General features: G+C 34.8%; 1 protein-coding gene across 8 annotated transcripts in view; it reads left to right on the top strand.

Annotated features, from left to right (window-relative positions):
- The window catches only part of TBC1D4 (TBC1 domain family member 4), a 177,212-nt gene that overhangs the window by 137,747 nt on the left and 11,533 nt on the right, over positions 1 to 27,932 (top strand). For 2 of the 8 annotated variants that reach the window (XM_033103897.1, XM_033103905.1), the window contains exons 11-18: positions 1,503 to 1,667; positions 5,513 to 5,536; positions 12,242 to 12,402; positions 15,182 to 15,391; positions 17,316 to 17,318; positions 18,814 to 18,972; positions 22,241 to 22,399; positions 24,936 to 25,180. In XM_033103897.1, the coding sequence (XP_032959788.1) occupies positions 1,503 to 1,667; positions 5,513 to 5,536; positions 12,242 to 12,402; positions 15,182 to 15,391; positions 17,316 to 17,318; positions 18,814 to 18,972; positions 22,241 to 22,399; positions 24,936 to 25,180 (1,126 nt within the window). The remainder of the gene's footprint in view (positions 1 to 1,502; positions 1,668 to 5,512; positions 5,537 to 12,241; positions 12,403 to 15,181; positions 15,392 to 17,315; positions 17,319 to 18,813; positions 18,973 to 22,240; positions 22,400 to 24,935; positions 25,181 to 27,932) is intronic. The other 6 variants (XM_033103899.1, XM_033103901.1, XM_033103898.1 and 3 more) reach the window with 6 other exon arrangements.

Raw genomic sequence — 27,932 nt, 5'->3', positions numbered from 1 at the left:
CAGTATCTTCTTGATGGTGGCTCTAATGAAACAAAGTCAGCAAATTGGAAAATAACATAGCAGTAGAATTTCCTGTTAGTTTACAATAAAATACAAAAATTAAAAAAAATCACCTAAATTACCTTCATACACGAGGGAAAAAAATGGCTGTATTTTATTTCATAATAAAGACAAATAGAAAACTGTTAAAATTTTTATCTAGAATAAAGTGATAGTTATAAAGAATACACATACCACAATTGACAGGTATTGTCCTTTAGGAATTTTCTTATATGGTAGTTAAAAAATTATTTAACAAAATTGTTTGGCATTTGGTAAGAAATAATAACAGGAATAAACCTGGAGTTTCAGAATGATTATACTTCTTACTGTGCAACACAATTCAGAGTTTATATCCTAGAACTGATTTTTTTTTCTTCTTTCCCTATGAGTTTGATACAGGAAACAGGGTCTGATAGAGATGCCAGTTAGCGGAAAACAAAAAAACACAAACAAAAAACACCCAGAACTCAAAGTAAAAAGTGGTTTTTACATTGTTATCACATTTATCAGTATTTAAGGATAGAATTTCATTTTTATTGTTGTTTCTTGAGTGACTTGAGATTAAAAAATAAGATATTTAGGGTATTTAAAAATAAAAAACATTAACAGAATTAATTATCCTCAGACTTTCTTTTATGAAAAAGATTAAGTGTTCACGTATAAATCAAGATTTTTTAAATGATCGCTTCATTTATATTTACCGAAGGCAATAAATCATTTTTTCAGGAAAAATTACTTTCAAAAATTTTAAATATTATTTTGAACTATAAATGATATCTCTATTCCTTATGCTTTCCATATTTTAGAATGCACAAGTTCAAATAAGTTCTATCAATATAAAAGGATGTTCTTTGTATCATTGTAAAAACTTGCTAGGAAAAGTGTCTTCTGAAAAAAAAGAGCTATGCAGGCTATTTAGGTATTTGGAAAAAACCATGGCTGCACAATGCCACAGGCTGCAGGAAAGAACACGGACATTAATATTTGGTAGGCCAAAGGTATTATGATGGCTTCTAACAACCAAACATGTTGTTCTTAAATTTTTGGAAGAGTTTATATCTTTAAAATAGTTGAGCCTTTGAACTGCCGACAATCGGTTTTTTCCCTGTGGAACTTGTTTCCTGTAATTATTTGTGCCTTCATTTTTTTTTGTCGCCTTGAAGTATCTTTTGCATGTAAAAACAAACAGATTTTGTCCTAATATTGTTTTAAAAAATGTAGAGACAAACACTTACTGCATAAACAAGGAGGAATTCAATTTGTGAAAGGGTGAATGTAGGTCTTGGTTTTAAATAGAGAGAACTGCATGCTCCTTACTTTTCCATGTAAGATCCCAGCCCTGAGCCTTTAGAGGAAAGATTAAATGAATAGCAAGAACCTATTTATATGCTTTTTCATAGTGAATGAAGATTTTGCTGAAATATAAATTAAGACAAATTTGCTGTATTTTCTGTACTCAGCATTCTTCCATCAGTTCGGCGCATGCACAAGGAGAATAATTCTTCTTCCAGCCTTCCAAGTCTTCATACTTCCTTCTCTGCCCCTTCCTTCACTGCCCCCTCTTTCCTGAAAAGCTTTTACCAGAATTCAGGTAGACTGTCCCCACAGTATGAAAATGAAATCAGGTGAGATCAGTGTCCTCTGTTTGCAAAACAAAATTTTCTGCAGTGATATACTGATATGTTATTAATACTAAAGAGTGGCTAATTAATTTTGGAGTGACATTTATGCATCCTTATGTTGTGCTTGTTCTAATCTGCTTCTAGTATATTGATTTCAATTCCAATTAATTTTACTAAGAAAACTTTTAAAACCAGTGTTTCCAAACTTTTAAAACCAGCTGTTTGATTACATGATTGTCTTAGTTTTTAAATTATTATTATTTTTGTACTATTTGTCTGTTTCTTTGCCTTGGGCCCCAGAGTCTAAGCTTTGTTTTACTTGGAACACTATCTGGTGGTAACACATATGAAGCACACCTCCCTTGGCCATGCCTTTTTATCTTAGCTTCTCTGAACAGATCTTATGAAGCATAAAAGCCACTGATTTAAACCACTGTACTAAAGTGATGGATATAGCATATCTTTATTTTTAAGTATATAGAATATTTCCTAGGCCTTTCTTTGGTTATTCAATGACATAATTTTCTGAATCTCAGTGTATCACATAATGGCACAGGATCATTTTAATAACAACCTTTCAGATAACTTGAGAAATCTCTTAAATCTTGTCAACATTCAAGTTTGTTTTGTTTTGGTTCCCAGTATTGAAAATACATAGCCTGTTAAGTCTTGTTCTTTGTTCTTTTAGCTACACAATATTAGATGTAGTAATTTTGAAGAATTACCTTTTTTAAAAAATTTGAAATCATGAACTTTTATTGATCATTCAGATTCTTAGTAGGGTGTTCCAGCCTTTGGACAGAAGTGGGTTAAGTTGGGAATTCTTCTACAGGGGCTGTTGTTGTCTTAGAAATTTGTGAGATTCAGTCCTATTTTTATGTGTGGCTTGACTCATTCATTTTTATTGCTATATAATATTCCATTTAATACATTACATTTGTCCACTGTCTTGCTAGTGGACATTTGGGTTGTTTCGAGTAGTTTGGTAATCGTCAATTCTTACAGTCAAGGAGAGTAATACTTGCTATCAATCAGCCCATGTGCCACTAAAATCTTCCTGGATGTTCTCTTGGCCTCCTTTCCTTTAGACTTAGGAAATCTCCAAAGTTAACATATAACTAGGTACCCCTTAGTAACTGATTAACTTAGACTATTCTTTGAATTATCACTGAGTATCTTTCGTCCATGTGTGTCAATTTTTTTTCACCCCAAGAAAGATAATTAATGTTGGATTAATAAACTTTTGAAGCTGAACTTTCTTCTGAAAGTACAGTCATGTTCAAACATTGAATTTCTAGTGAAAAAAGTTGATGAAGAATTGATTTTAAAGGGTTTTTTAGGGACAACCTTACAGGAGAAAATTTAAAGGAAGTTAGCCAAAAAAATAGTATAATATATATAGAATGTGAAGTGAATTTAGAGAACCAAGAATGCACACACATAAAAATTTCAGTTTGCCTTATCTCTGTAGTACTAACTATTAATAAGAATACAACGCTTTCAGTGAACCCTATTTGCAGTTTCTTATTGTGTTAAAGCTGAGCATCTGGAGAATCACAGTTTCCTTCTGGAAATAAAACCAGACCTGAAAGTGACTATAAGGAATAGCCATTAAGAAGGTCAAAGGTTAGCTGTGAATAGGATGTAGAATACAAAAATCAGTGGATTGTTAAAGATTATTTATAGCGTTTAATTGTAAGGTTACATGTTCAACTTAGTAGTTTCTGCTTAGGTGTAAGTATTATTCTTGTTCATAGCTTCCCTTAGCCCTCTGTATCTCATTCTACTAGAAGGATATTAAAGTCCAGAGGGCAAATATATGCTCATTTTGCATTGAAAAATGTCACCTTTTTGTTGCTATCTTATTTGAAATGCCATATTTAAACATGAGGAGAAATTTTAAATTTGTAGGATAATTAAAATGTTTGCTATTTTTTGTACTTTTTAATGTTTTCTTGGCTCTGAGAAATTCTAAAAATCCGAAAGCACTTTTCCCCCATACATTTTGTTTGCTTTTTAATAATTGACAGCATAAAAATCAACAGGGCAAACAGACACTTACAATTTTTTTCATTATAAATATCATAATCATATAGCACAACGGGTTATCAGTGAACACCCCATGTAAGAGCCACCCAGTCAATAAATGTAATGCTATGAGCACCCCTGCAACTCTGTGCATTTTCCGACCCAACCGGTACCCCCTATTTTGACATCAAATATCATAGCTTACTGTTGCCTGCTTTTGAACTTTATTTAAATGTAATGGTGCAGTATAAATTCTCTTATATCTGGCTTCTTTCAGTGAACATTAATTTGTGAGATTCATTCCTACTTTTATGTGCACTTCAGTTTATTCATTTATATTGCTGTATAGTATTCCATTTAATATATCACAGTTTATGCTTTCTTTTACTGATGGACATGTGGATTATTTCTAGTTTCTTTGGCTTTTGAAAAGTACTGTCCTCAATAATATTGTACAAGTTTTAGTTGTACATTCCTGTGCGTTACTGATGACTGTCTATCTACACAGTAGTAAAATTGTTGGACAAAAATCACTCTTAATAGGTTTCATTTCAACTTATAAATCACTTAGAAATAAATTTACTAGTTATAATCTTGGAGAGTGTTTTCTCAATTTGTATTTTGTAATGATTTCAAATTTATAGAAAAGTTGCAAAAATATTATAGAGAACTCCTGCTAACTCTTTACCTAGATTCATCAGTCTTTAACATTTGCCCCATTTCCTTTATCTTTCTCTCTGTCCATTTACATATGTATATATACATACATACATGCCTATATACATTTTTTTTTTAATTCTTAGCTATTTGTGAATAGGTTGCATGTCATGTCCCTTTCCTGAGAATACTTTAGTGTGTATTTCCTAAGAATGAGGATATTCAAGAGCCTGGTGTGAATCCAGTGATTTTTGAACTCTACATATCTCATTATACTACTTTCACACAATTACCATGATATCTGGAACTACTCAGAATATTGAGGGGAGGAGATTCGTAATACCATGAATTATGATTATCTTTTCACTTGGGTACCTCATATCTTACTAGTTGTATAGGGTGGATTTCTAAATATGTGTAGTCAAGTAAAGAATAGAGTAGATTAGCATATAGGCTAACAAATGCTACTTTTTGGAAGACATATCAATTTGAAATTTTAAATTCAGATTAAGCTCCCTTCTCTAGGACCACTGTTCAGGTTACTGTTCTTAAGAAGGCTGAGAAAAAGGAGCCAAGACATATTTAATATCATGGCTTATTGATTAGCAGGTTCATTTGTACAGCACTGGAATGATAAAGGAAAGGGAGTAAGTGTATGTTTTATTTTACTTTACTTTGAATTAATTTTTTGAAATGGAATGTTATTTCATTGTTTAGTAGCTAAGCTATAATTGTCTATGATGATAAGGTATATTTATGTGATATCCACTTATCAAATATATTCTTTCTATCAACAGGCATCTTTGTCACTCCTTATAATGGCTTCCTAGCTTTTAAGCGTATGATTAAAAATCATTTATATTGAAATTCATTCGTCAAAAGTAAAATGATAATCGTTAATTCTACTCAGTTATAAAACTTTTCAATGAGAAAATAAGATTTTTGCTGATGATATAGTTTGTGGTTCAGTTTTGGTTCTCTATAGTTCTCTCATATTCACTGATAAAAATAATATAATCGCTCATTATGGTTCATTATTGAAATAACCTTATCTATGCTGTATTGAGTGACTTAGGGGAATGCCTTTTTATTTTAAATCCTGATTTTGGGCAAATTTCTTTCTCTGTGTGCTAATGTCATTCCTTGTTTTCCTGTTGTACTAGACAGGACACTGCTTCAGAATCAAGGTGATTAGAGGTCTAAATGTTTTCACTTAAAAATTCATAAATTCTTCCAACTGAATATCATCATTCGTTTAAAAAGCTGTTTTTGGCTGTCTCCTGAATGCATGCTGTCCTTCTGGTGCTATAAGGGTTATATAGTAGAAAAAATGTGATGCCTGGTAGAATCAAAAATCACAGATGATCATATAAAATGTTGATTGCAAACAGAAATCCTGTTTCTACTCTATTCCATGTTGACATTTCCTTAGAATGCTGTGTCCTTCAATCAAAGCCTGATTTTAATTTTGGGTTAATAGAAGTGAATTGACTAGTTTGGAGGTACATACCTACATATATGGAGTTTATTCGGAACCCCAAAAAGATACAGAAATGAGAATCCTAAAAGAAATGTACTAATAAAATCAAATGTGGTTTTCTCCTGAAGAGGGTTATTAATCTATTTCTGCTCATCTTAATTCCTGTCACGTTTGTTCCTTTGAGACACTGCTGAGGTCTTCCAGACCTCCCACTGGTCTGGACAGGAAAACAGCTACTTCCTTATTAGGGAAGTCTGACCACATCTGTGATGACATCTCTTCCTATTGACCTGCATGCTTTTTGTGGTAAACATCCAGAATCACTGCTGCACAGTTAACTGAAAACGGTTATTCTTTGCTTTGTTCTAGTTTCTATGCTTTGCTTATATCATGAATTCAATGAAAAACAGATATGCTCATCTTCCTATTTGGGGCCACTTGACATTTAGATTTCTTTCAAGGTGAAAGAAAAGCACAGTGTTAAAGATTGGAGTAGAATGAGATGTACAAGGAGGAAAAGGTTCTCTGAAAATTATTTTTGGCCACAATGAGAAGATACAAAGTGACTTTTTTTTTTTTAAACTTGTAATTGACTTATACTTTATATGGTTGGGTATAAGACCATTTAGGTAATATGTCTTATCTACTTTTTTTTTTAAAGACTTTTTTTATTTTTTATTTTTATTTTTTTATTGGGGAACAGTGTGTTTCTCCAGGGCCCATCAAAGTTGTTTTCCTTCAATCTACTTGTGGAGGGCGCAGCTCGGCTCCAAGTCCAGTCGCTGTTTTCAATCTTAGTTTCAGGGGGCTCAGCCACCCCACCATTCCTTGTGGGAATTGAAATGGCAACCCTGTTGTTGAGAGCTCACGCTCTAACCAACTGAGCCATCTGGCTGGAGCTGCCGGCAGCGCATTGTGGATGGCACATCTCACTGGCCCAGGCAGGAATCAAACTGGCAACCCTGTTGTTCAGAGCTCTCGCTCTAACCAACTGAGCCATCCGGCCACTCACGTCTTATCTACTTTTAAAAGCCTAATAGAAGTGTTGGTTTTATTTTGTGTCTTCTTAGATTCTACAACCGCATAAAATTAGGTCTCTTTATTAGCTTAGATATCATCTGGCCTATAATTTCCTTATTTTAAATGTGGTTAGATTGAGCCACAGGCAGTTTTAATATCTTACTTGCTATAATTTTTCTTAATCTTAGGTTATAAGAATAAGCAAATGAGTTACCCAGAGATATGTTAATTCCAATGTAAAGAACATGGACGGTGTAGATGCCTGACCACTGTGCTATACTCCTGAAGTTGAAATTGAACAATATTGAATGTCAATTATAAATATATATTTATATGGTCATGGGGTGTGGGGTGTGGAGTACAGCATAAGGAATATAGTCAATGGTATAGTAATAGCTATATACGATGTCAGAGGGGTAGTAGATGGGGGGGTTATCACTTTGTGAGGGGTGTAAATGTCTAAGTATTACATTGCTTTGTACACCAGAAACTAATAAAAAAAAAGAACTTACTTTTTTAAAAAATTTGCATTCAATGTGGAGTTTAGGAAATTAAACTTTCTTCTACTCATTCATTTTTTTGATTTACACATTATTCCACTGATTAATCTATCACATTTGACTCGTAGCTCAGATGTTGCATATTGATTTCCACTAGAATAGTTCCATCTCAATTTCATTTAATTAGTAAAGATTTTCCACGGGATGATAGATGGTTACCCAGTTGAAAGCTGAACTTAGATAAACTATTAGTGCACCTGAGGCGATTGTGAATTAAATTGTGCTATGGATCCTGTGGGGGAAAAAAACTAGTTTTATCAGCCTTTCTTGAGTCATTTACAAAGATAAAGCTTTTCCAATTTTCTGCTAAATAGCTGCTATCACATTAATCAAGTTTTGTTTCGATCTTGGGTTGTAATGCATTGTGATTTAGCTATAGATTTCATCAGTGTGTAGTCATTCATTTGGATTTTGTGATGCTAGTGGTTTTAGATGGGTGCTCGGGGGTCGGGGATGAGGGTGGTTTGCTGCTCAGCAGGACAGCATCTTTGTAAAACTGGTACTGGCCTAAGAGTTTACCTTTGCGAAATATGTATTTATATTGCCCTCTAGGGAAATAAAACGTGACTGCTTCCTTCTTAAAGTTGAGTCCCTGTGAGTGGTCACTAAAATACCTTCATTCTATACAATATCCAGTGAATTAATTGTTTTTAAAGCAGGCGAGTGTGCGTTAAAATTTCTGTGTTAACATACGAAGTATAATGTTAATTTAATAGTTGCTGTGGTAAAGTCTATAACTGCTTGGTCAAGGGTATGTTAAAAGGTTATCTTGAATGTCTCTGGTGGGGAGGGGTTCGCATCGTATCCACAGCTTTTGACCAAAATGCTGCATACAGAAGTGCTTGGAAATGCTTCTCAGCCCACATGGTGATACTCATAATATACTTCCTCCCCATATCACCCTCATTTGTGTCCACAGATTGTGGTTCTTGATGAATTTGGGCTGGTAACAGGAAACATATATACAATATGCTGATTCAAAAATAGGTGGGGGTTCTCCACGTTTTATTTCCTTCCCAGTTATTCATTTTTAATTTAATAAATTTTCAACAGACATAATGGTGGCACAGAATACTTTCTGAATATGTCTCTTGGGAAGCAATTTTATAATGTAAATGCAGATATTCCAAAATACAAAAGAAAGAGGAAAAAAATCATCTGGAAAACTAAGGAAATGGTTCTAATTTGTTCCATCATTTCAAAAACGTAAACATAATATATACCAATATATGTATATTCTGCCATACTAATATGTTTTTTATTTGATCCTTGTATTTCAAAATAAAAAAGTCTTTACGTTTTGGAATGCAATGATTTCAAAAGCAAAGAAAATGAAGTGAAACATTTACATAAATGATCATCTAATAATATTTTGAACTTACATCTCTGCTGAAATAAATGACATTATTTCATTAAAAAATGGAAAGAGAACTTCTGACCAAAAGATGTAATGCTAATTAGAGACTGATTTTTTTTTTTCCACTAGAAATACTGGGGATCCTGGGAGTCCTGACAGCTTTGTTTTTGAGGTTCAATAGAGCTTTGTCTGAACTGATACAAAGTATTGACACTGGCCTGATAAATTACAGTGCCTAAAGTCTGGAATCTGGACTGCCTGAGTTTGAATCCTGGCTCCTCCACTTATTATCTGTGGAACTATGGTAAAGTTACCTAGCTTCTTTTTATCTCAGTTTTCTCACGAAAAAAGGGAATAGTAATCACACCTACCCCATGAGGTTGCCATGAGGTTGAAATGAGTTCATACTTGTAAAATGCTCAGAATAATGCCTGACACGTAGTATGTGCTTTTGTATTAGCTTTTCTATTACTATCGTAAATACCACATGTTGTTTTGTTTTTATTTTCACTCAGAAAATGGACATTATGCTTGCCTACCTGCTAAGTTTAAAGGAGAAATTAAAGTGAAACTAATGTTGTAGTTAAAAAAACAAACAAAGGATGTAGTAATAACAAAAAACACATTTTCCCCTCATCCCAGTGTAACTTCCAAGGTGTGATACAAGAATTTTGATGCACAGAAGTGTTCCACATGGTTTTGATTCTTTAAATTACCGCCATAAGAATGTCAGATTCCTGACTAAATGTGAATCAGAAAGTAAACTGCTGTAAGTTGCATATGTGCACTGACTGTGGAAACCCTTATCTGGACCCTGCCTTCTGAAAACATATCATCTCTTATTAAACGAAGCAGGGCAGCTTTTGCCTTATCTCAGCCACCAAACTGCTTTTTCAGGATGTCATTTTTTAGTATAAGATGAAGGGTCAATGGTCTGTTATGTTAAGTTCTTCCTTTCAGTATATTATTATCTTATATTTTGACTGCTAATTTTTGGCTTATTACTCGCCATTCAATTCCACACACAGGAAAATACGTCACTTGGCTTTTTATTTGGATTACAGGATTTAACATTTTAGGCATTACAAAATTTTCAAATATATAATAGTGGGCTAATGTACTTTCTGCATCTGTTTTATAGTGCATCCCCCACCCTCCAAAACTTAAATTTGCAGGCAATAATGCAACTGATACAGGTACTTCTCAGTCTTATTTGTAATACTTTGTAAACACTTGATACGTCATTAACAGTGAATTGGAAGGTGATTTTTAAAAGTTGTTTTAATTCCAGCATTACAATATAAAAGTTTTGGAATCCTTTGGTTTGGTTCACTCTCATATTCTGTATTAGAACTACTGAAAGGTTAAGAGAAACTAATATTTGTTGAACACTTACCCTGTGAGGCATTGCGATAGGTGCTTTTACATAAGTACTTTATTTAGCTTTCTAGGTTTACTTATAAACGAAACGTCCTTATATAGGACAGGAACGACACTTCCTTGGAGAAAAGATGCCTTATCTTGTTTACTAGCACTTTTGTCATTGTCGATAGCAACTGGTGCCGTCAACAGTGCAGTCTATACTTTTGGGAAACAGCTATTAGAACTTTTTGCCAGGAAGACTTAAAATTCATGGCTACTAACAAAGGATTTAAGAAGGTCAGTCTTTTATGTATTCCTGTCATGTGAGGCTAGCCAATCTTATTTTTTGTCCATTTTACTTAACCTTCTGAGTTAATGTTTCATATGGTTTTACATTACTAATTTATGTAATGAATATTTGCTGGGTGCTTACTGTTATTTGCTAGTTACTATACTAGGTGCTAGAAATACACCCATGATTTGGCACTTAGCAAATAACAGTCAGTCAGTAACAGAGATAGTGTTACTAAAATGAAAGTGTTTGTCAGGATATGACTATTATTTATAGAGCATGTCAATCACAGTTTCTAACAGAGAAATATGTGAATTAATACTTTCCAAACTGGAAGATTAACAAATTTATTCAATATTACAAGGAGTTTTGAACCATGAATGCATATTAGGATTATAATATTATTCAAGATACACAACAAAGAGGGTTTGACTATATTGAGATGTGTGTATCAGCTATTTTCTGAAGCACCATAATACATCACGACAGTTGCTGTCTATGCAGCAGCATGAAGGTATTTCTTTTTCTTAACCTTAACTTAGCTAATCCAGAAGTAATACTTACAGGATGATAGATAGAGATTAGAAATAACTGAATTAAATAAAAGTATGACAGGCAGGTGCTGAATTGGTCTCCTGATTACTGAGTCCCTCAAGACTGCTGAGTTCCTCTGAGTATCTGAGTGGGGTTGTGGCTTTTCGAGCTGAGTTTCATTTTTGACTTAAGTACTGGCAACACTTCTTGACTTCATCAAAAGTCCTGTACCTTCTTCACTTGTTGGTATCCCCACCTGCAAATATCGGTATCTTCATCATTCTCTCAGGAAACCTCAAAGACTTAGAAACTTAAAAAAGTGAAATATTCCCACCACTAACAGCAATAATTATAGCATAGTGTTCCAGCTGCTAATATAATTGGTCTCAGAAGTAAGTTTGAGTCATAATGATCTTTTATTGCTGACTGGCCTAGCGTAACTTAGAGTGGTCTTTTCTTGGAAATGAAATTCTTAGAGCAGACCAGCCTGTCCACGGGTTTCTTTCATGAAGCACTAATGTGGACAGACGTGACATTTCCAACCCCTCCAAAAGTTGGGGAAGGTGATTCTGGGGGTCGAATCAGTTAGGGAATTTTTGTACATTATTTCCCTCTTGCAGGTCACAATGTATGCCAGCACATTACTGTATCTACGAACTCCTACTATAAAGAATATGCTTAATATTTTTTAATTTAACCTATCCAATCTTATTTGCCCATAGCTTTTTTCTTTGTATGTCACCTAACAATAATCACAAGGTTGACTCTTCTACCTTTATTAGGGTCACTTTCTGCCATGATCCAGCTCTTGGTAGCTGACAATTCAGAGACAGATCTTACCAGTCACAGGCAAGTAGAAGCTATCGTTATCAGCCTCTTCTATAAGAGCTATAAGTAAAGCTCTTTATGAGTCTTTTATGGAACATTCACATTGTGTAGACCATACTATTAATTACAGTTTTTTAGCAAAGTGTAAGTTCATTACGTAAGCAACCTTTGCTTGTCTGTATATGTGCTTCCATTTCTCAGATTAGGACTTAAAAAGGCAGGCTACTATGGAATGAGTAGAAACAGGTGAGTTTCTCATGGCTGGGTTCTGGCCTGGATTGCATCTGTCCAGGATGTGGTGGCCTGGGTGCCCAGTGTGCCTAGGGATGCATTGCTCCATGTCGCCTGGGGCTTGTGCTTGCCCGTGGCAGAACTTGTGAATGGCTTGTGCTACCATATCATTGTGAAAAACCACTTTATTCAGTTCTTACAAGTTATGTATTTATTTGCCTTCTGCAGTGATGGAGAAGGGAGGAAAAGGACCTCGTCTACTTGCAGCAATGACTCCCTAAACGTTGGAGGAACCCCTGTTCCCCCTCGCCGAATCTCCTGGAGACAGCGTATCTTCCTCAGGGTTGCTTCTCCCATGAACAAGTCTCCCTCAGCAATGCAGCAACAGGGTCTGTGTGATACTCCCTAAGGAATTGCTCCTTACTAGCATAAATTAGGGAATGGCGTGCTGTGGTTTGTGTACAAAGAGATTTAAGGATTACAGTGGGAAAACGACTTCTCTTTCAATATCTGATATAGTGGTTAACTTCTCAGATGTCTTTAGAACATATTAGACATTCAGTAAATGTTTGTTTAATGAATAAGTTTTCAAAACCAGGAACTATGATAGTGTTAAATAAGTCATAGATCTTTTTATTATTAGAAAAGCAACATATTCTTTTTCAAGAGTCACACATAAAACAAAGTGACAAAAAAATGTTGAATAATAACGAAATGGAAACTGATACACTAGCAAATATCAAGCAAGAGAGAGCATGGGCAGCTCTCTTTGAATATTAGACCTATTGTAAATGAAAGCAAATACATCCAAAAAAGCACAAGTAAATGAAATAGTAAACAAAAAGGTATAACAATAATGAGAACACATGTAATTAAACAGCCTTAAGAGCTAGAAAAATAACAGGATTTGGGCAGAAATAAATAAATCAGTAGCTCTCATGGGAAATTTAATATATTTCTCTATGAAAAGTCAATATAGAGGAATTAAATACAGATAATATTTGAGAAATACAATTAAATAAGGTTAATATTTATAACAGAACCTTGTCACTTATAGAGAAAATTCATGTGTAACACACATGGAACAGTCATAAAAATTAATTAAGTACAAATATTTTTTAAATGAATTCCAGACAATCATGATCATTTATACTATATTCTCTGATCACAGTACAAAATAAACAAAACAGAAACAAAGTCATACATATAGAGAACACTTTGATGGTTGCGAGGTGGGAGGGAGTTTGGAGAGCTGGGTGAAAAAGGGGAAGGGATTAAGAAGTACAAATTGGTAGTTTCAAAATAGTCATGGGGATGTAAAGTAAAGCATAGGACATATAGTCAATAATATGGTAATAACTATGTATAGTGCCAGGTGGGTCAGACTAATCAAGGGGATCACATCTTAAATTATATACATGTCTAACCACTATGCTGTACAGCTGAAATTAATACAAAATAATATCGAGTACAGCTATAATTGAAAATTTTTAAAAGGGAGGGAAAAAGGTTAAGGGGAATGAGAGGTTCAAATTTCCAGGAAAAAAAACAAACACGTTATGGGGATGTAATGAACAACATAGAGAATACAGTCAGTAATATTGCCATAGTGTGGTAGATGTCAAATGGTTGCTGGACTTATCATGGTGATCATGTCTTTAGGTGTATAAATGTGGAATGACTATGGTTTATACCTGAAACTAATATAGTATTGTATGTTACCTATATTTTAATCAAAATCTTTAAAAATTAAAGAAAGAAAAAGAGGGAAGAAAAAAAAGAATCAAGAATTATAGTACAACTAAAATATTTTATTCATATGTGTTTGGAAACTGAAAACTCCACTAGAAACTAGAAGGAAGAAAATATGATCAGAGCCCTACATATCAAAATTGAGTGGTATTTAGAGGGCATTTCTAAAATCAATAAAGCCAAAACTTAAATGTACTAAATATCCAATTCAAAAAGCTAGAAAAGGAGTAAACAAAAATTTTTTTTTAATTATTTATTAAAAAAATAAGGGTCAGGGGCAGCTAGTTGGCTCAGTTGGTTAGAGCACAGTACTCATAACACCAATGTCACCGGTTCGATTCCCACATAGGCCAGTGAGCTGCACCCTCCACAACCGGACTGAAAACGACGACTTGTCTTGGAGCTGTTGGGTCCTGGAAAAACACACTGTTCTGCAATATTCCCCAATAAAAAAATAAAAAAAAAGAGGTTAAGAGCAGAGGTCAATTAATAAATTAAAAACAAAAAAGAAAACAACTGACATTATTAAACATAAAATGAACTGTGCCTAGGGTGGTCAGAGAAAGCCTCATAGAAAAGTTAGATATTTATTTAAAGTCATTGCTGGGACAAGCATTTTTCAGAAAGAAGAAGTAGCCAAGCTCTAGAGTCATTAGAGAGAATGTTGTGGGTCAGAGAATCATGAGGAATTAAGTCTGATGGGAGCGGGGGATGGGAAACTGAGACAAGAGGCTGGAAAGGTGACAAGAGGCTGGAAAGGTGACAAGAGGCCAGAGTCTGAAGAACTATTCCAGAAGTTTGGACTTCATTCTTTGGGATATAAGTAACCACTGAAATGTCTTAGGAGACCTGATCATATTTGTTAATATGAAAATAATTGGCAACAGTGCAAAAGATGGCCTGGAAGGGAGGGAGAAAATGAGCTCCAGGAATTGGGTAAGAGAGTGTTGCAGGAGGGGTGAGCAGAGGTGCTGGGCCAACACCTGCCCAGAGGTGCTCAGCTGCTTTTCTCTTCACGGATTCTGACGTTGGATGTAGACCTTAGCCGTTCCCTAATACCTACGCACATAATCATTTTGTTTTGCACAATCAGAGACTTTACAGGGGTGAATTGCAGAAGTGTTAGACTCTGGGGAAAGGCCAGTTCATTTTAGAGCACCTATCGCATAGGTCACTCTGTGCGGAAAGAAGAAGTGGCAAAATTACATATGCTTTCATTTCACTACGAGGGGAAATCTGGAAGGGGAATTCAGTCTAGTGAGTTTACTTAAACCTTTAGTTCCAGAAACTCACAGGCAAGTTTCTTGTGAAAAGCTTAAAGGCATAATATAGGATGAGAGAGCATTTATTCTGGAGAAAACGTCTGTAGGCTGGGTTACTACTGTGGAATGCCTCTCACTGTTTTCTTCTCTGCAGATGGACTGGAAAGGAATGAGCTGCTGCCACTGTCCCCTCTTGCTCCAACCATGGAGGAGGAACCGCTGGTTATATTCATGTCTGGTGGAAATGACCCAGAAAAGACTGAAGGAAGAAAAAAATCAGAAGAGCTGAGGAGTTTGTGGAGAAAAGCTATACACCAACAAATTTTGTTACTTCGCATGGAAAAAGAAAACCAGAAACTTGAAGGTTAGCCATTCAAACAGGGCTAAATGATTATGATACTCTAATTTATGGATGGAGGTTAAAATTGTCCCTCTGCCTCCCAAACTCACACTCATTCTTGGACTGTATACGCACTTTTACTAGACTATCTACCAATTATAATTGTTTATTTCTGTTTTGTGTGGTGGTTGTGACATGAGAAAGGCCAGCTTTGGTTTAATAGATTTAAAACATCAGACACCCTTAAGAGCATATTTGGGGTAATAGTGGATATTGATAATATGATAATATGGCCATATGTATTTGATCATCCGTGTATTTGATATGCCTGAAATGCCATTGTGCATTATTTAAAAAAAAACCTCTTAAACAAGAAAAAACAATTTCTCTTCTTTTTAAATATGATTTTCAACTTTCAGGCTAATTGTATTTATAATAGCAGAAATATGACTATTTCAAATACATTGTATCCTATTAACTATCTAATTACATGGTATCAAGTTATAGTTCCTATTTTTGTTACTGTTTTTACAAATTTTCTATTTAAAAAATCATATTCAAATCATTAGGTTTATAATTGGATAATTTATAATAGCTATGCGCTACTTGTGGTGCTTTGTTACTAAGTTTATGAATACCAAATGCTTTAGAATGTGTTTTCCAGACTTTGAAATATTGATGTTATTTAGCGCAGTACTGATAGAATCACACACACAAGGAGATGCGCAGACAATAGGAAAATGTATCCATGCCATTATCTTGGGCAAATCACTTAACACAAAAGGGCCTTGAGTTTTACATTTGTAAAATGAAAGATTTAGCTTAAGTGGGCCCTTTGACTGTTAAGATTATTAGAAAATGTACAATCTAGGTTTGTCCCTGGCTTGCTTTAATGTGTTGTCTTCCAAAAAGCTTTTTTAAATACAGCTATTCACATTTCTGTGGTCATCATTTGTCTTAAGATTCTTACCATACCTACTATTTGATTCAATTTTTAATTTTAAAAAGATTTATTTAGTTGGCAAGGTCACAATTTATTTTATCTTTTAATTTTTAATTTTTTTAGCAGCATGATAAGTATTAAGATTTTAAATATCTCTAGGAAATAAATCTTCTTTTATTCAAAATAAAAAAGTAATTGATTGCTATGACATAGCTTTTAAAAGTTCAGTGTGATACATGGTATGCCCACTTGAACCCTCATGGATTTCTGAAAGGAATTGAATTCATATTTTTAAGCAATTGGTTATATCTTGAACTAACTCATAAACAGAAAAAGAGGTTGAAAAAGGGTGACTATATTCCTTTAAAACATTTAAAGCATGAAATTATATTTCATTAACATTTGAGGGTATGTACAAGGAGAATCTTATATTAATTTTCAAAGGAGAGTTTTAGAATCATAGACTATTTGAGCTGGAAATGACCTTAGAGATTATTAAGTACCATTCTTCATTCTGCACTGAATTAGTAAGTGGCTTGGAGAGAAGAGGAATTAACCTAAGGTCAAACAGTGGTGTACTTGCAGAATGAATACTAAAACTTAGGTTTACTTATCATGGTTCTTGGGCTTCTCCTACTATAGCACAGCATTTCTCAACTATGTGTGTTAGTATCAGGAAGTGAATGTTTTAATACAAAGGACTCTGTGTATATTCCGGGGTCAGGTATTCTATATAAACTGACAGGATAAGAAACAAGGTGACATTTAGAATATATGATCAGAACCATTTATTAGTTCAATATTTATTTCTGTACTTAAGCAACAGAGGCAAAAAATAGTCTAGTCCATTAAAATTCTAGCCAATGGATAATCATTTCTGGATGGTTCTTTATTCTTTAGTTAAAGGCCAATATGAAGTGTTCTTACTCAGCAGTTTATCCTTAGGGCTTGCAGCTGGCCTGTCATAGGTGCTTATTACTATTTTAAACGAATAATGGTCTAGAGAAGGTTGGAGAGAAAGAAAATCTGAGGAAATATTATGCTTTGTCCATTGTGCAAATACCATTAGTAAAGTTACACGTAGGATCATATTCATTATTAGCTTTGAACCCACTGTTTTAAAAAATTATTTGATTATCACAGAGAAATATAAAACAAATATTTTGAAGCAAAGCTAAACTGTGTTAGAAAGCCATCTAGTGGTGTCCAGGAGGAATATTTTTGTAGTGCGATTTATTTTTTGATTATGTCTGGACTTTAAAGTAGACATTTTTACTCTGCTCTGCTTGAATAGCAGTCTATTATATGATATTTAAATTCTTTTGAAAAGGTTAGCACCCTAAGTAAAGAGTAACACTCGTTCTGCTATTGTTTTTATGCTGTCGAGGACTTTGGATGCTTGACAAAGATTTGTGTTGCAGAAGGTAAGGTGTTGAGCACGGTGGACTTGAATGAATACAGATTCCTCTGAGGGACTCCGTTCAATGTGATCCTAATGAAAGAGAAAATATATATATATATATTTACATGATTTTTCTTTCTTTTCCCTTTTGAAATCTATTATTCAAGATAAAGACCAAGTTGAGATAACTGCTTTTATAGGAATTTCTTTTAATGCGTCCAGGGCTTATATTTTTACACCATCAAAGAGATGAGAGAGAATTCTGTACTGTTTAAAGAAAATGGAAGTAGTGTTAACTTTAGTAACATGAATTTTCCTCTTTAAGATTAAAAATGAACATAGAAACGCATAACTCAGTATTATTAAGGGCAGAGTTGATAACTCTGGAAATAGTTATAAGAATATATCAAGTTTTCATGGTCAAATATTTCTGGAATCAAGGTTAGCATGAGGCATTGGTTTCTTATACATGTCAAACATAAAATATTAACATGGTTTTAAATAAATTTTATTGGGGAATATTAGGGAGCAGTGTGTTTTTCCAGGGCCCATCAGCTCCAAGTTGTTGTCCTTCAATCTTACTGTGGAGGGCGCAGCTCAGCTCCAAGTCCAGTCGCCATTTTCCATCTTTAGTTGCAGGGGGCACAGCCCACCATCCCATGTGGGAATTGAACCAGAAACCTTGTTGTTGAAAGCTCGCGCTCTAACCAACTGAGCCATCCGGCCGCTCCCAATATTAATATTTGAATGGTGTTTAAAATGATGTAAGCTGTCACTTCTGAGGTTATCACATTTTTCAAAATTTGAACTTTACAGCATAGCAAACATGGTTTGTTTTTTATGCTTAGCAGAGTTACCATCTCTAAGATGCAGAATAAAACCTCCTTAGGAAGTTATTCCTGATATTTTCTTCCATGAAATGACTCAAAGTTTGAGAACCTTTTACGTATTATCAATTTTTTTAAAGTTTTCTTTTTAAGAAAATATTAGTGGTGGATTCTTAAACATCATTTGGTATAGTTTTACAAGTACAATAAAATGTTTAAAATACTATATTTTAAAAACACATCGGTCTTACATAAATTATCTTGTTTTTCTCAGCAAGCAGACATGAACTCCAGTCCAGAAAAGTTAAATTGGACTATGAAGAGGTTGGTGTCTGTCAGAAGGAGATCTTAATAACCTGGGATAAGAAGTTGTTAAACTGCAGAGCGAAAATCAGATGTGATATGGAAGAGATTCATACTTCTCTTAAAGAAGGTATTCTGGATCATCTCAGCTTCTTTTTTTTTTTTTGAACAGCTTCAGAGATTTTTTGATTTGTGCAGCTCAGGCATACTTTTTTGTCTTTGTGCTTTGCCCTCAGTTGGTAAGAAATGATGCTAACAGTCTGTCCCTGAGGAGACAACAGACACCTTTTCTATAGACTTTTCTGCCTCCTTCAACCCGCTGTTCTCAGCTCTGTGTTGTTGTTTACCAAGAAGGAGCCTGTACATTGGTACAGAGCTTTGTTCATAAGCATAAAAACAATTTAGACTTCAAATTTGACTCATTTCCATCATTTGGTCTGAAGTGTTTATATACATTTATGTATATTCACCAACATGTATGTGTTTATATATGAAGAATTATATTCTTTTCAATTAATCAGTTTTCCTTCCATCTTTTTATTCTTTTATTTATTTTGGAAAAATCACTTTTATTTAGCCATTACATTGCATTGCTGCTCTGCCATGTAAAATGACTGATATTTAAACATCTTAAGTTTAAAACTAACGTGAATACTTCAGGTGCAACTCTGTGACCCAGGTTAAATATATAAAAATGAGAAACTCCACGGCCTGCATAAACTTGGTATAAAATAAAAATCTGAAAATATCCAAAGAAATCCGATAATGAATCTTGTTTTAAAAGCTTATGATAATATATGAAACTATTGCATAGCTAGGTTTAAATTGAGACTAATTTTGTAAGATGCTACATTTACAAGCCAATATACTGGTGTTTTTTCTTGAAGATATGGAAATCCTAAAGGTTTTCATTGAATGCATTATTTGGGAGACTGAATAGTGATTAATAGAATGTGTGTGAGACGTAGATCACACCATTCTTTAGTATGACTTTTAAAGCTGTTTTAGGGGTGCTTATGCCCCATTTCTTATGGGATACAGTTTCAACTTCTGAGTAATGTGCCCAGGGCTCTCCATAATGTCCTCCTTCATCTCTCTGATCTCATTTTCTGCCTCTCCCTACCTGGTAGCATGCACTTTGCAGAGGCTGAACCACTCTGGGTCCCCATAGGTCCCAGACTGTTTCATGAGTGGAGTGCCGCAGCTCTGCCTACACTCCTTCCTTAACTCTCTACCTGCTCCCCACCTCCCGTCTCCCTTTCTCTCCACCCCATCTTCTTCTCACTCCTCCATTCCCTACCCTTCCCTCTGCCTGCCCCTCTCAGGGCGTTCACACATGTTTTTCTTCTGCAATGATTGCTGCTCACACTCCCCGCCTAGCGAATCCTATTATCCTTCAGCTCTCAGTTCACATACCATTTCCTCAGAAGCAGTACTCGCTTCCCTCCCCTCCACCAAAAGGAATGAGTTTTGCTGTATTATTCTTTCTCATGATTCCTTCTCTTTAATTGTGCTTAACATAATTTGTAATTTTGAATTGATGTGTCTGTCTGTTTAATGTTTTTCTCCCCCCACCGCTGCATGCCTAGCATCTAAAACAGCACCTTGCACAAGTTACTTATTTACCAAATGAATGAATGGATGGATGAGTGACTGAGACTAATGTTCCTGAGAATGGATTTATTCATCTCTCAGTGATGAGGTACCCTTAGTGCCATGCTCTATACTCTGCTACATACTAGATGCTCCATAAATATTTGTTTACCTGAAGTGAATTAGCTTTTTGTAAAATTGTTATTGGATGTTGAATAAAACAGCCCACATGTTTTATTTCATCCAATATTTCGTCCAATATTTCAGTTATTGGACGAATGAAAATTATGCTCTAAAAACGACACTTTACATGAGATCACTCATTCATTCATCCAACAAAAGTTTTAAGTATATTCTTAGATTTCATCATACAGAGATGGAAGTATGTTCATTGTTCTCAAGGAGCTTACCACTGAAGTATGGAAAAGAGCCAACCATACAGTGTAGAGTGAACTGCAATCCAGTATGACAGCATTAGAATATGAGTCAAACAGTACGTGAAAGTGGAGTGGTTACTCCCAGAGATGTTAGGGAGAGCTTTAGCAGAAGAATGGCATTCAGGCTCATCTATCTATAAAAGACAAACAGAAATACACTTGGCATTCAAGTTGGGGAGCTTGGCATCCCATAAGGCAACAGTAAGAAACTGGAGGGGTGAAAATAATTATAAGCTTCTTCTACTTAGTATATGGTGGGAAATGGGAGGTTTTGGACTAAAAAAGGGAGTTTGGAGCTATGTTGTGGAGGGCCTTATAAATCATATCAGTGAGCCTGAGTTACACCTTTTGGACCATAGTACTTTCAGCTTATGCAAACTGTGGCATTGCAGTCCAAAAAGAGGAGTGCCATTAAATATTTCTTTAACCAGCTGGAGCTCAGAAACTTATTCCAGATCCAGTCTATCTGAACTGAAAAAAACTTAGTGAAATAAAATTACCTGCTTTGTACGGAATTGAATTCTGTCCTTCCCAGTCCTTACTCCATATCCTTTGGCATAAAAGAAAACAAAACAAAACCTAGTTTTAGCATACTTTGAATTGCTTGTGATGCCCTTTGGTTTTCAAGCGTACTGGAGTTAATGTTTCATTGTATATGCTAGTTATTTTCTTCTGAAAGACTGGAGGATGTTCTGTCGCACTCCAGTTATGCCTTCCTATTGTAGTTATCATTTTTATCATTTCATGATTTTATGACCACAGAGGAATGCTATTTAGTTCTGTCTTACAAAGTTACTGGTTGATGACAATATTTAGAAGTTATAATATAAATATTGGCATTTATTACTCGCTTCGAACCAAATAAAAGCTGAAAATAGGCAGTAATGCATTTCGGGATTTGGCCTCTGAAACCAGACATCTGGAGTTCTAATTCTAAACTGCCTCTTACTAGCTGCGTGAACTTGGGCAAGTTCCTTAGTCTTTCTGCCTCAGCTTCACCATCTGTAAAGTGGGGATAATATTAATTACCTCCCTCATTGGGTTGTTTTCTGAGTACCGGTACTGTGCTCAGTAACAAGGCACCTTCAATCAATGTTGCATTCGGTGCTCACTCAGTACCGGCTGATATTGTTGTTAATATTGCCATTATTATCATTGTTATTTGATGGTTCCCTTTTGCAAGACATCAGCAGCTGCAGGCTTAAACGTGTCAGAATATGCTGCTGTCAGTACACTAGGCTGACCGATGGTACGGTGGCATGTGGGGCCATACAGCTGCCTGTGTTCGAGCATGGCATAGCTCTGCAGCTGTGGTTTAGCCACTTCATTCCAGAGTTCAGGACCTTGCTTTTTCATCTTTAATTCTAGGTGTTCCCAAAAGTCGGCGAGGAGAAATCTGGCAGTTTCTAGCCTTACAATATCGCCTGAGGCACAGATTGCCTAATAAACAACAACCTCCTGACACCTCCTATAAAGAACTTCTAAAGCAGCTTACCTCTCAGCAGCATGCTATTCTCGTGGATTTAGGTAAGTTTGTCATATTGATTATTATTTACAAAAGTAAACAATAGGTTCCTTTTGAAGTTTTTGTTTTGTTTTGTTGTTTTGTTTTGTTTGGTATTGGTAAAGAGGATCTGTTAGCCTATGCAGAGTTGCCGACTTTGCCCTTTTTTGAGGGCAAGTTGGCTTGATATCTGATTGAAGGTACCATAGAAGCCTGAGTATAAAATGAAGTGTTCATCCCCAAAATTACTTTTTGAGAAGGGAGTTATCTTGTATTTGAATCGTTTTAAAGGTCACATTATCATGTACTCTCAGTTCCTGTGTGTTGAATAACTGACTTTTGTTTGGGGTAGACAATTATCATTTCAATCAATGCTGGTTTTGATATAGTTTAGAATAGGTTAAAAGAGGTACTAAAACAATTTAACAAAGGTCTACTAAGTATGGCTGGACATATTGCTGGAAACAATCCTTTGAATATGACTTTAAAAAGCAATACAATAAGTAGTTATGTTGTGGAAATCACGAATACATCTCTATAGGAAAAGAAAAATTAGCTTTTCTGATGTGCTGGAAACAATCCTTTGAATATGACTTTAAAAAGCAATACAATAAGTAGTTATGTTGTGGAAATCACGAATACATCTCTATAGGAAAAGAAAAATTAGCTTTTCTGATGTTATATGAAAGGGTACTTATGACCTGAGGGAGACTTTCCAATCTTTGTAAATGCTGACTTTCAAATAAATTAGGTAATATAGAAAATTATATGATCTCTAGTTTTTCTCTAAATAATATATTATATTTTATTATTTTAAAATATCTAAATTATTGGATTAAATATTATACATAGACATTTGACTATTTTCATCTGTATTTCTAAAAGGGGATGTATTTAAAGTGGACAGATATTAAGTCCATTTGTGAAAACAAGGGATTGCCTTATATTTGGAGTCACTTTTATATTTTACATTAGGGCATATAAAAATCCCTGTCCAAAATCTAGTTTTGATCTCTGTTCTTTTTAGATGACAAATAGCTTTTGTTAGGAAAGGGCCCAACTCAAGTAATAGTTTTTGAGCCCAATAAAATTGAAAAAGAACTTTATAGAGAAACTGAAAACTTCAGTTCTTCTTCTGATTTTACTACTGAACTGTGGTTTTAGGCAAATTACTTTGTTTCTGAGTTTCAATCCTCTTTTCTGAATGAGTACATTAAACTAGGTAATCGCTGTGCTTCCCTGCAGATCTGTGGTTCTGTGACTGGAAATTGATGAGACTAGAAATTGAGATCATTTACATTTAGGACTAGTCAAGATGTCCTAATAAAGAGCAGGAGATGATGAGATCAGATTACAGGGACTTGTTTATATAACTTATTTATAGTTTTCTTTAGCAAAAATTTTAACTGAGAAAGTAAAATGATCATTTTAAAAATTGCTTATTTGACTCTACTTGTAGCCATCTGTGTTTCCTCAGTGTGTTCTTGTTATTTTCTCATCTCTTCCGAGTTACTTGCTCTGCAGAATTAATCTTATCAGTTCCTGGGGTGGGTTGGTGGGGTGGGAGAACCACAATTGAGCACATACAGTGGAAAACATTTAAAAATCTGGCATTCTTTCAAGTTTTAACTGACAAGACTAGTCATTTCACAAGGAAGCTAACAACCCCCTTCATTCTCCTGACACAAGGAGAGTCCCCTACGAGTGTATATAATTCTGGTGGTGCGGGTTGGGTTTGATTCTGTATTCATCTTTGCAGAGATCCAGGACTGATTGTGTTTGCTTGCTAAAGTGTCTGCTAATTTTATACTCAGAGGTGAATTTTACAGGGGATTATTATTATTTTTTTTAATCCGCCTGACCCTTTATTTGCCTTGCACTTTTTGGATATATTGAAAACAGAAAAAAGGTCTACATGGCTCATGGAGGTGGTTTAAGAAACAGAGAGCAAAGATATTAGAAGAAGAAGTAGTTCCTGAATGATAACTGAATGTCAAACAAAACAACCCCAAAAAGTCCCTCCAGCATCATATTACAAGAGAAGCAGGAATAAATCTGTTTATGGACTCTTAAGATTTCCTTTTAAATAATATACCTTTTATAGAATTCTGATTTCTATTGGAGGGTGTTCTTTATGTGAACTTAGAATCTGCCTTGGTTTACAGTCAGAATAAATTATGTCTTTTCTGGATAGGTAGGTCTTTGATTTGTTGGTGGACCTTTTTTCTAGAATGAAGTACTTGTTAGCATTAAATGTTTGCTTCCCTATCATATATGTGGAGATAGGGTGGTGGTCTGCTGGCAGGTAGGACTTGGGACTTGCTAACGTGTGTGTGTGTGTGTGTGTGTGTGAGAGAGAGAGAGAGAGAGAGAGAGAGAGAGAGAGAGAGAGAGAGAGAGAGAGAGAGAGAGACTCTTAGTTACATGGGTACTTCCAAACAACTCAGTGGTTTGGAAAACAGTGTTTGTTTATTTCTGGAAATCACTGAATTACAGTTTCACTATGGTCTCCAAAGCCTCAAGACATCTCAGAAATATTTCTTTTCTTTTCCTCTACAGGAAGGACATTTCCTACTCACCCTTACTTTTCAGCACAGCTTGGGTCAGGGCAGCTGTCGCTCTTCAATCTTTTGAAAGCCTACTCATTGCTGGACAAAGAAGTGGGTTATTGTCAGGGGATCAGCTTTGTGGCTGGAGTCCTGCTTCTGCATATGAGTGAAGAGCAAGCCTTTGAAATGCTGAAATTCCTCATGTATGACCTAGGCTTCCGCAAGCAGTACAGACCTGACATGATGTCCTTACAGGTGAGGCAGTAGATCTTCACGAGGAATGAGTAAAGCTGTTACCAGAAATCTTAGCGGCAGCACTCGTCTAAATTACAGTGGATTTAAGGAAATTGGGACCCAATTGTCTGGCATCTTGGATAAATGTAGAAGCATGTTTCAGTCCACGGTTTTAGTGAGGGATATGTGATTTTGCTAAATCTCTAAGTATATGCCATCCATGTGCAGAATAACTTTTCCATACAGTTCCTAAAGTGAACATATGAGCAACTCAAGAAAGGTTGTGGGTACTCAGTCTCTATTCCCTAAGTCTACGTGTTGCAAGGAGGAAGTAGCAAGACATCTTTATTCACTTTTCCTCAACTTGTCAGTTGAAAAGAATCCTAGATCTGTTGTTCAATATCTGTAAATATAATGTCATTTACTTTGAGTGCATAAGTGGCAGGTATCTATGTCATGGCTCTTCTTGAACTTACCATATCTCCCTCTTTTTATCTTAAGGTCAGATAGGTTCTCAGAGAGGAAAACATGTTCAAAGTTGGTGGTACTCTTTCAGCCTGCTTTTCTTCGTGTGCTCTGAAGAAGCACTTGTTGAGATATTTTGGTTAAGTAGGATATTCACTGCTGTTGCTGTCTGTAACCTGTTTCAAACTCCCTGTTTACACATTTCTCCTCTCTAGTTTAAACTACTTCACTTTCTTTAGAGTATAGGTTTCTAACAGGAAGCTTAAATTTTGTTTATAGATATGATATCACAAAAACCACTACCTTGCAATTTAAAGCTTTTGTTAATAGTAGTAAATATATAAAGGAAGACTTTAAAAAGAGGAATGTCAGGGTTTTCCTCCTTTGAAATGAGGTAGGCACGATACGCAGTTAGTCATAATATTATGCTTTAGATAAGAAATAAAGTATTTTTAAAAATACCGGGCTGCCAAAAAATGTATATACATGACTTGTATTCATCTTCTGTAATCGGTATATATTGAGTATTACAATTTTAATACAGTTTTTCCTTTCTTAAAATGTGTATACATTTTTTGGCATCCTCTGTATACTCTTTTTCCTGGTTCCCAATAATCAGTTTTTTCATTTAATATTTCAGTTACAACCCACAGCAAGAAAGAACTGTGCTTTCACTTTATGAATGTTATAGTAAATGGTATTTTCTTGAGAGGATGAGTGGAGAAGCAGTGCTCCATTTTATTCTTTACCCTTCAAGATGAATTTTTTTCCTAGGGAGGTGGGGCTTTGTTCTCAGTGTTGGGCTTTTGGGTGTGAGTTCATATGAAGATTGTTCAACCAAGGTGCGTAAATCAGATACAGTGATTTGATTCCTAATTGATGACTATTCATAGGTTTCTAAGCATTCCACAGGTGAAATAATAATGACTGTGGAAGGTTTTATTTTTTATTTTATGTCTAAACAGTTTACCTGTATCTTACATCGGATAGAAAGCATTGGTGCCCTTGTAACCAATTAAATAAATCTGATTTCTAGAAATACCAGTTTGGTGGCTATCATTAGAATTTCAAAGAATGAGAGTACCATTTATGATTTTGATCCATAAATGGAGAGATATAGCTATTCACTTTAAAACTGCAGTGATTTTTCAATTTAAAAATGTCTTATCAGTTTGACATTATAAAAATTCATATAAATTGGATTTATACATTAATGTAATATGATCTGCAATTACTAGGAAATCTGTTATATCTATATTTATGAAAATGCAGATGTTTAAAATCTTGGGCGTTAGCATTCTTATAGGTCACAAGATTAGGGGACCTTGTTCTCGGAGGGTAGATCTTTTTGCTCTGTTAAGTGAGATACATACAATTCTCCACTTTCTAGAACAGAGAGTGGTTTTTATCCAATCAATATGACTTTCAAAAGTGGAAGCAGCAGTGGGGTTGGGATCCCTTGGTAGGATTTCTCATTATCTGCATGGCGTGAGCTTAGCCATTGCAGGATCTGGGTCTCAGTTACCTTATCTGTAAAAGGAGGGGGCTGAGTTCCCTTCTAACTATGTCTCATTATGTTTTGAGTCTCCTGTTTTCTGTGTCAAGTATAAAAGCATTATATCTTTTTATATGAAGTCTTTGATCTCTACTTTTTCCCATCTTCTTTCTGCCACCCTCTCGTCTATCTCTGCGTCTCCCATCTGCTAGTTCTAGCTCTTCCATCTGAAGATTTGCCATATTATCTGTAAGGTAGAATGGAATAATTATTTATTCTTAGAAAATGGCATTTGAATTATTAAAGTTTCTTTTGAAGAAAGACTGAATTGTGTGTTTGACTTTTTCAAAAGAAATTTAATGTAAATCTATACCTTGATGGAAGAAATGTTCTCCACCCCTAATTTAAAATATAGGGAAAAAGGTAAGGTCCTTTAAAAAAAAATAAACATTGAAATATTGCTTCTGTATTACAACCATAACCAAACAAGAACAGGATATTTTTGACGCTATGCTTTCTTTTTATTCTGCTAATTCGACTTCTCTGATTTTTGTACTATCAAAATACTAGTTATTTTATAGATATAGCTCAATATGTCTAATTTCTAAATTGTAAATGGCCTAAAGGAAATATATGATTTTAAAAAATATGACTTATTAAGATAATCTTATTTTAAAACTCTAATTTTTGACTGTAGCTAAGCTTCTTATTTTATAGCTACAACTTTCTATGGCTCTTTAATTCTTTCCTTTTACAGTTTGTATGGAACTTTACTTTCTGCAGATACGTGTTAAAGATCAAACAAATAATTTG

Source organism: Rhinolophus ferrumequinum, chromosome 4, assembly GCF_004115265.2.
Source record: "Rhinolophus ferrumequinum isolate MPI-CBG mRhiFer1 chromosome 4, mRhiFer1_v1.p, whole genome shotgun sequence".
NCBI lineage: Eukaryota > Metazoa > Chordata > Mammalia > Chiroptera > Rhinolophidae > Rhinolophus > Rhinolophus ferrumequinum.
Note: the sequence above shows the minus strand (reverse complement) of the source record. Positions and strands in the feature narration are given on the sequence as shown.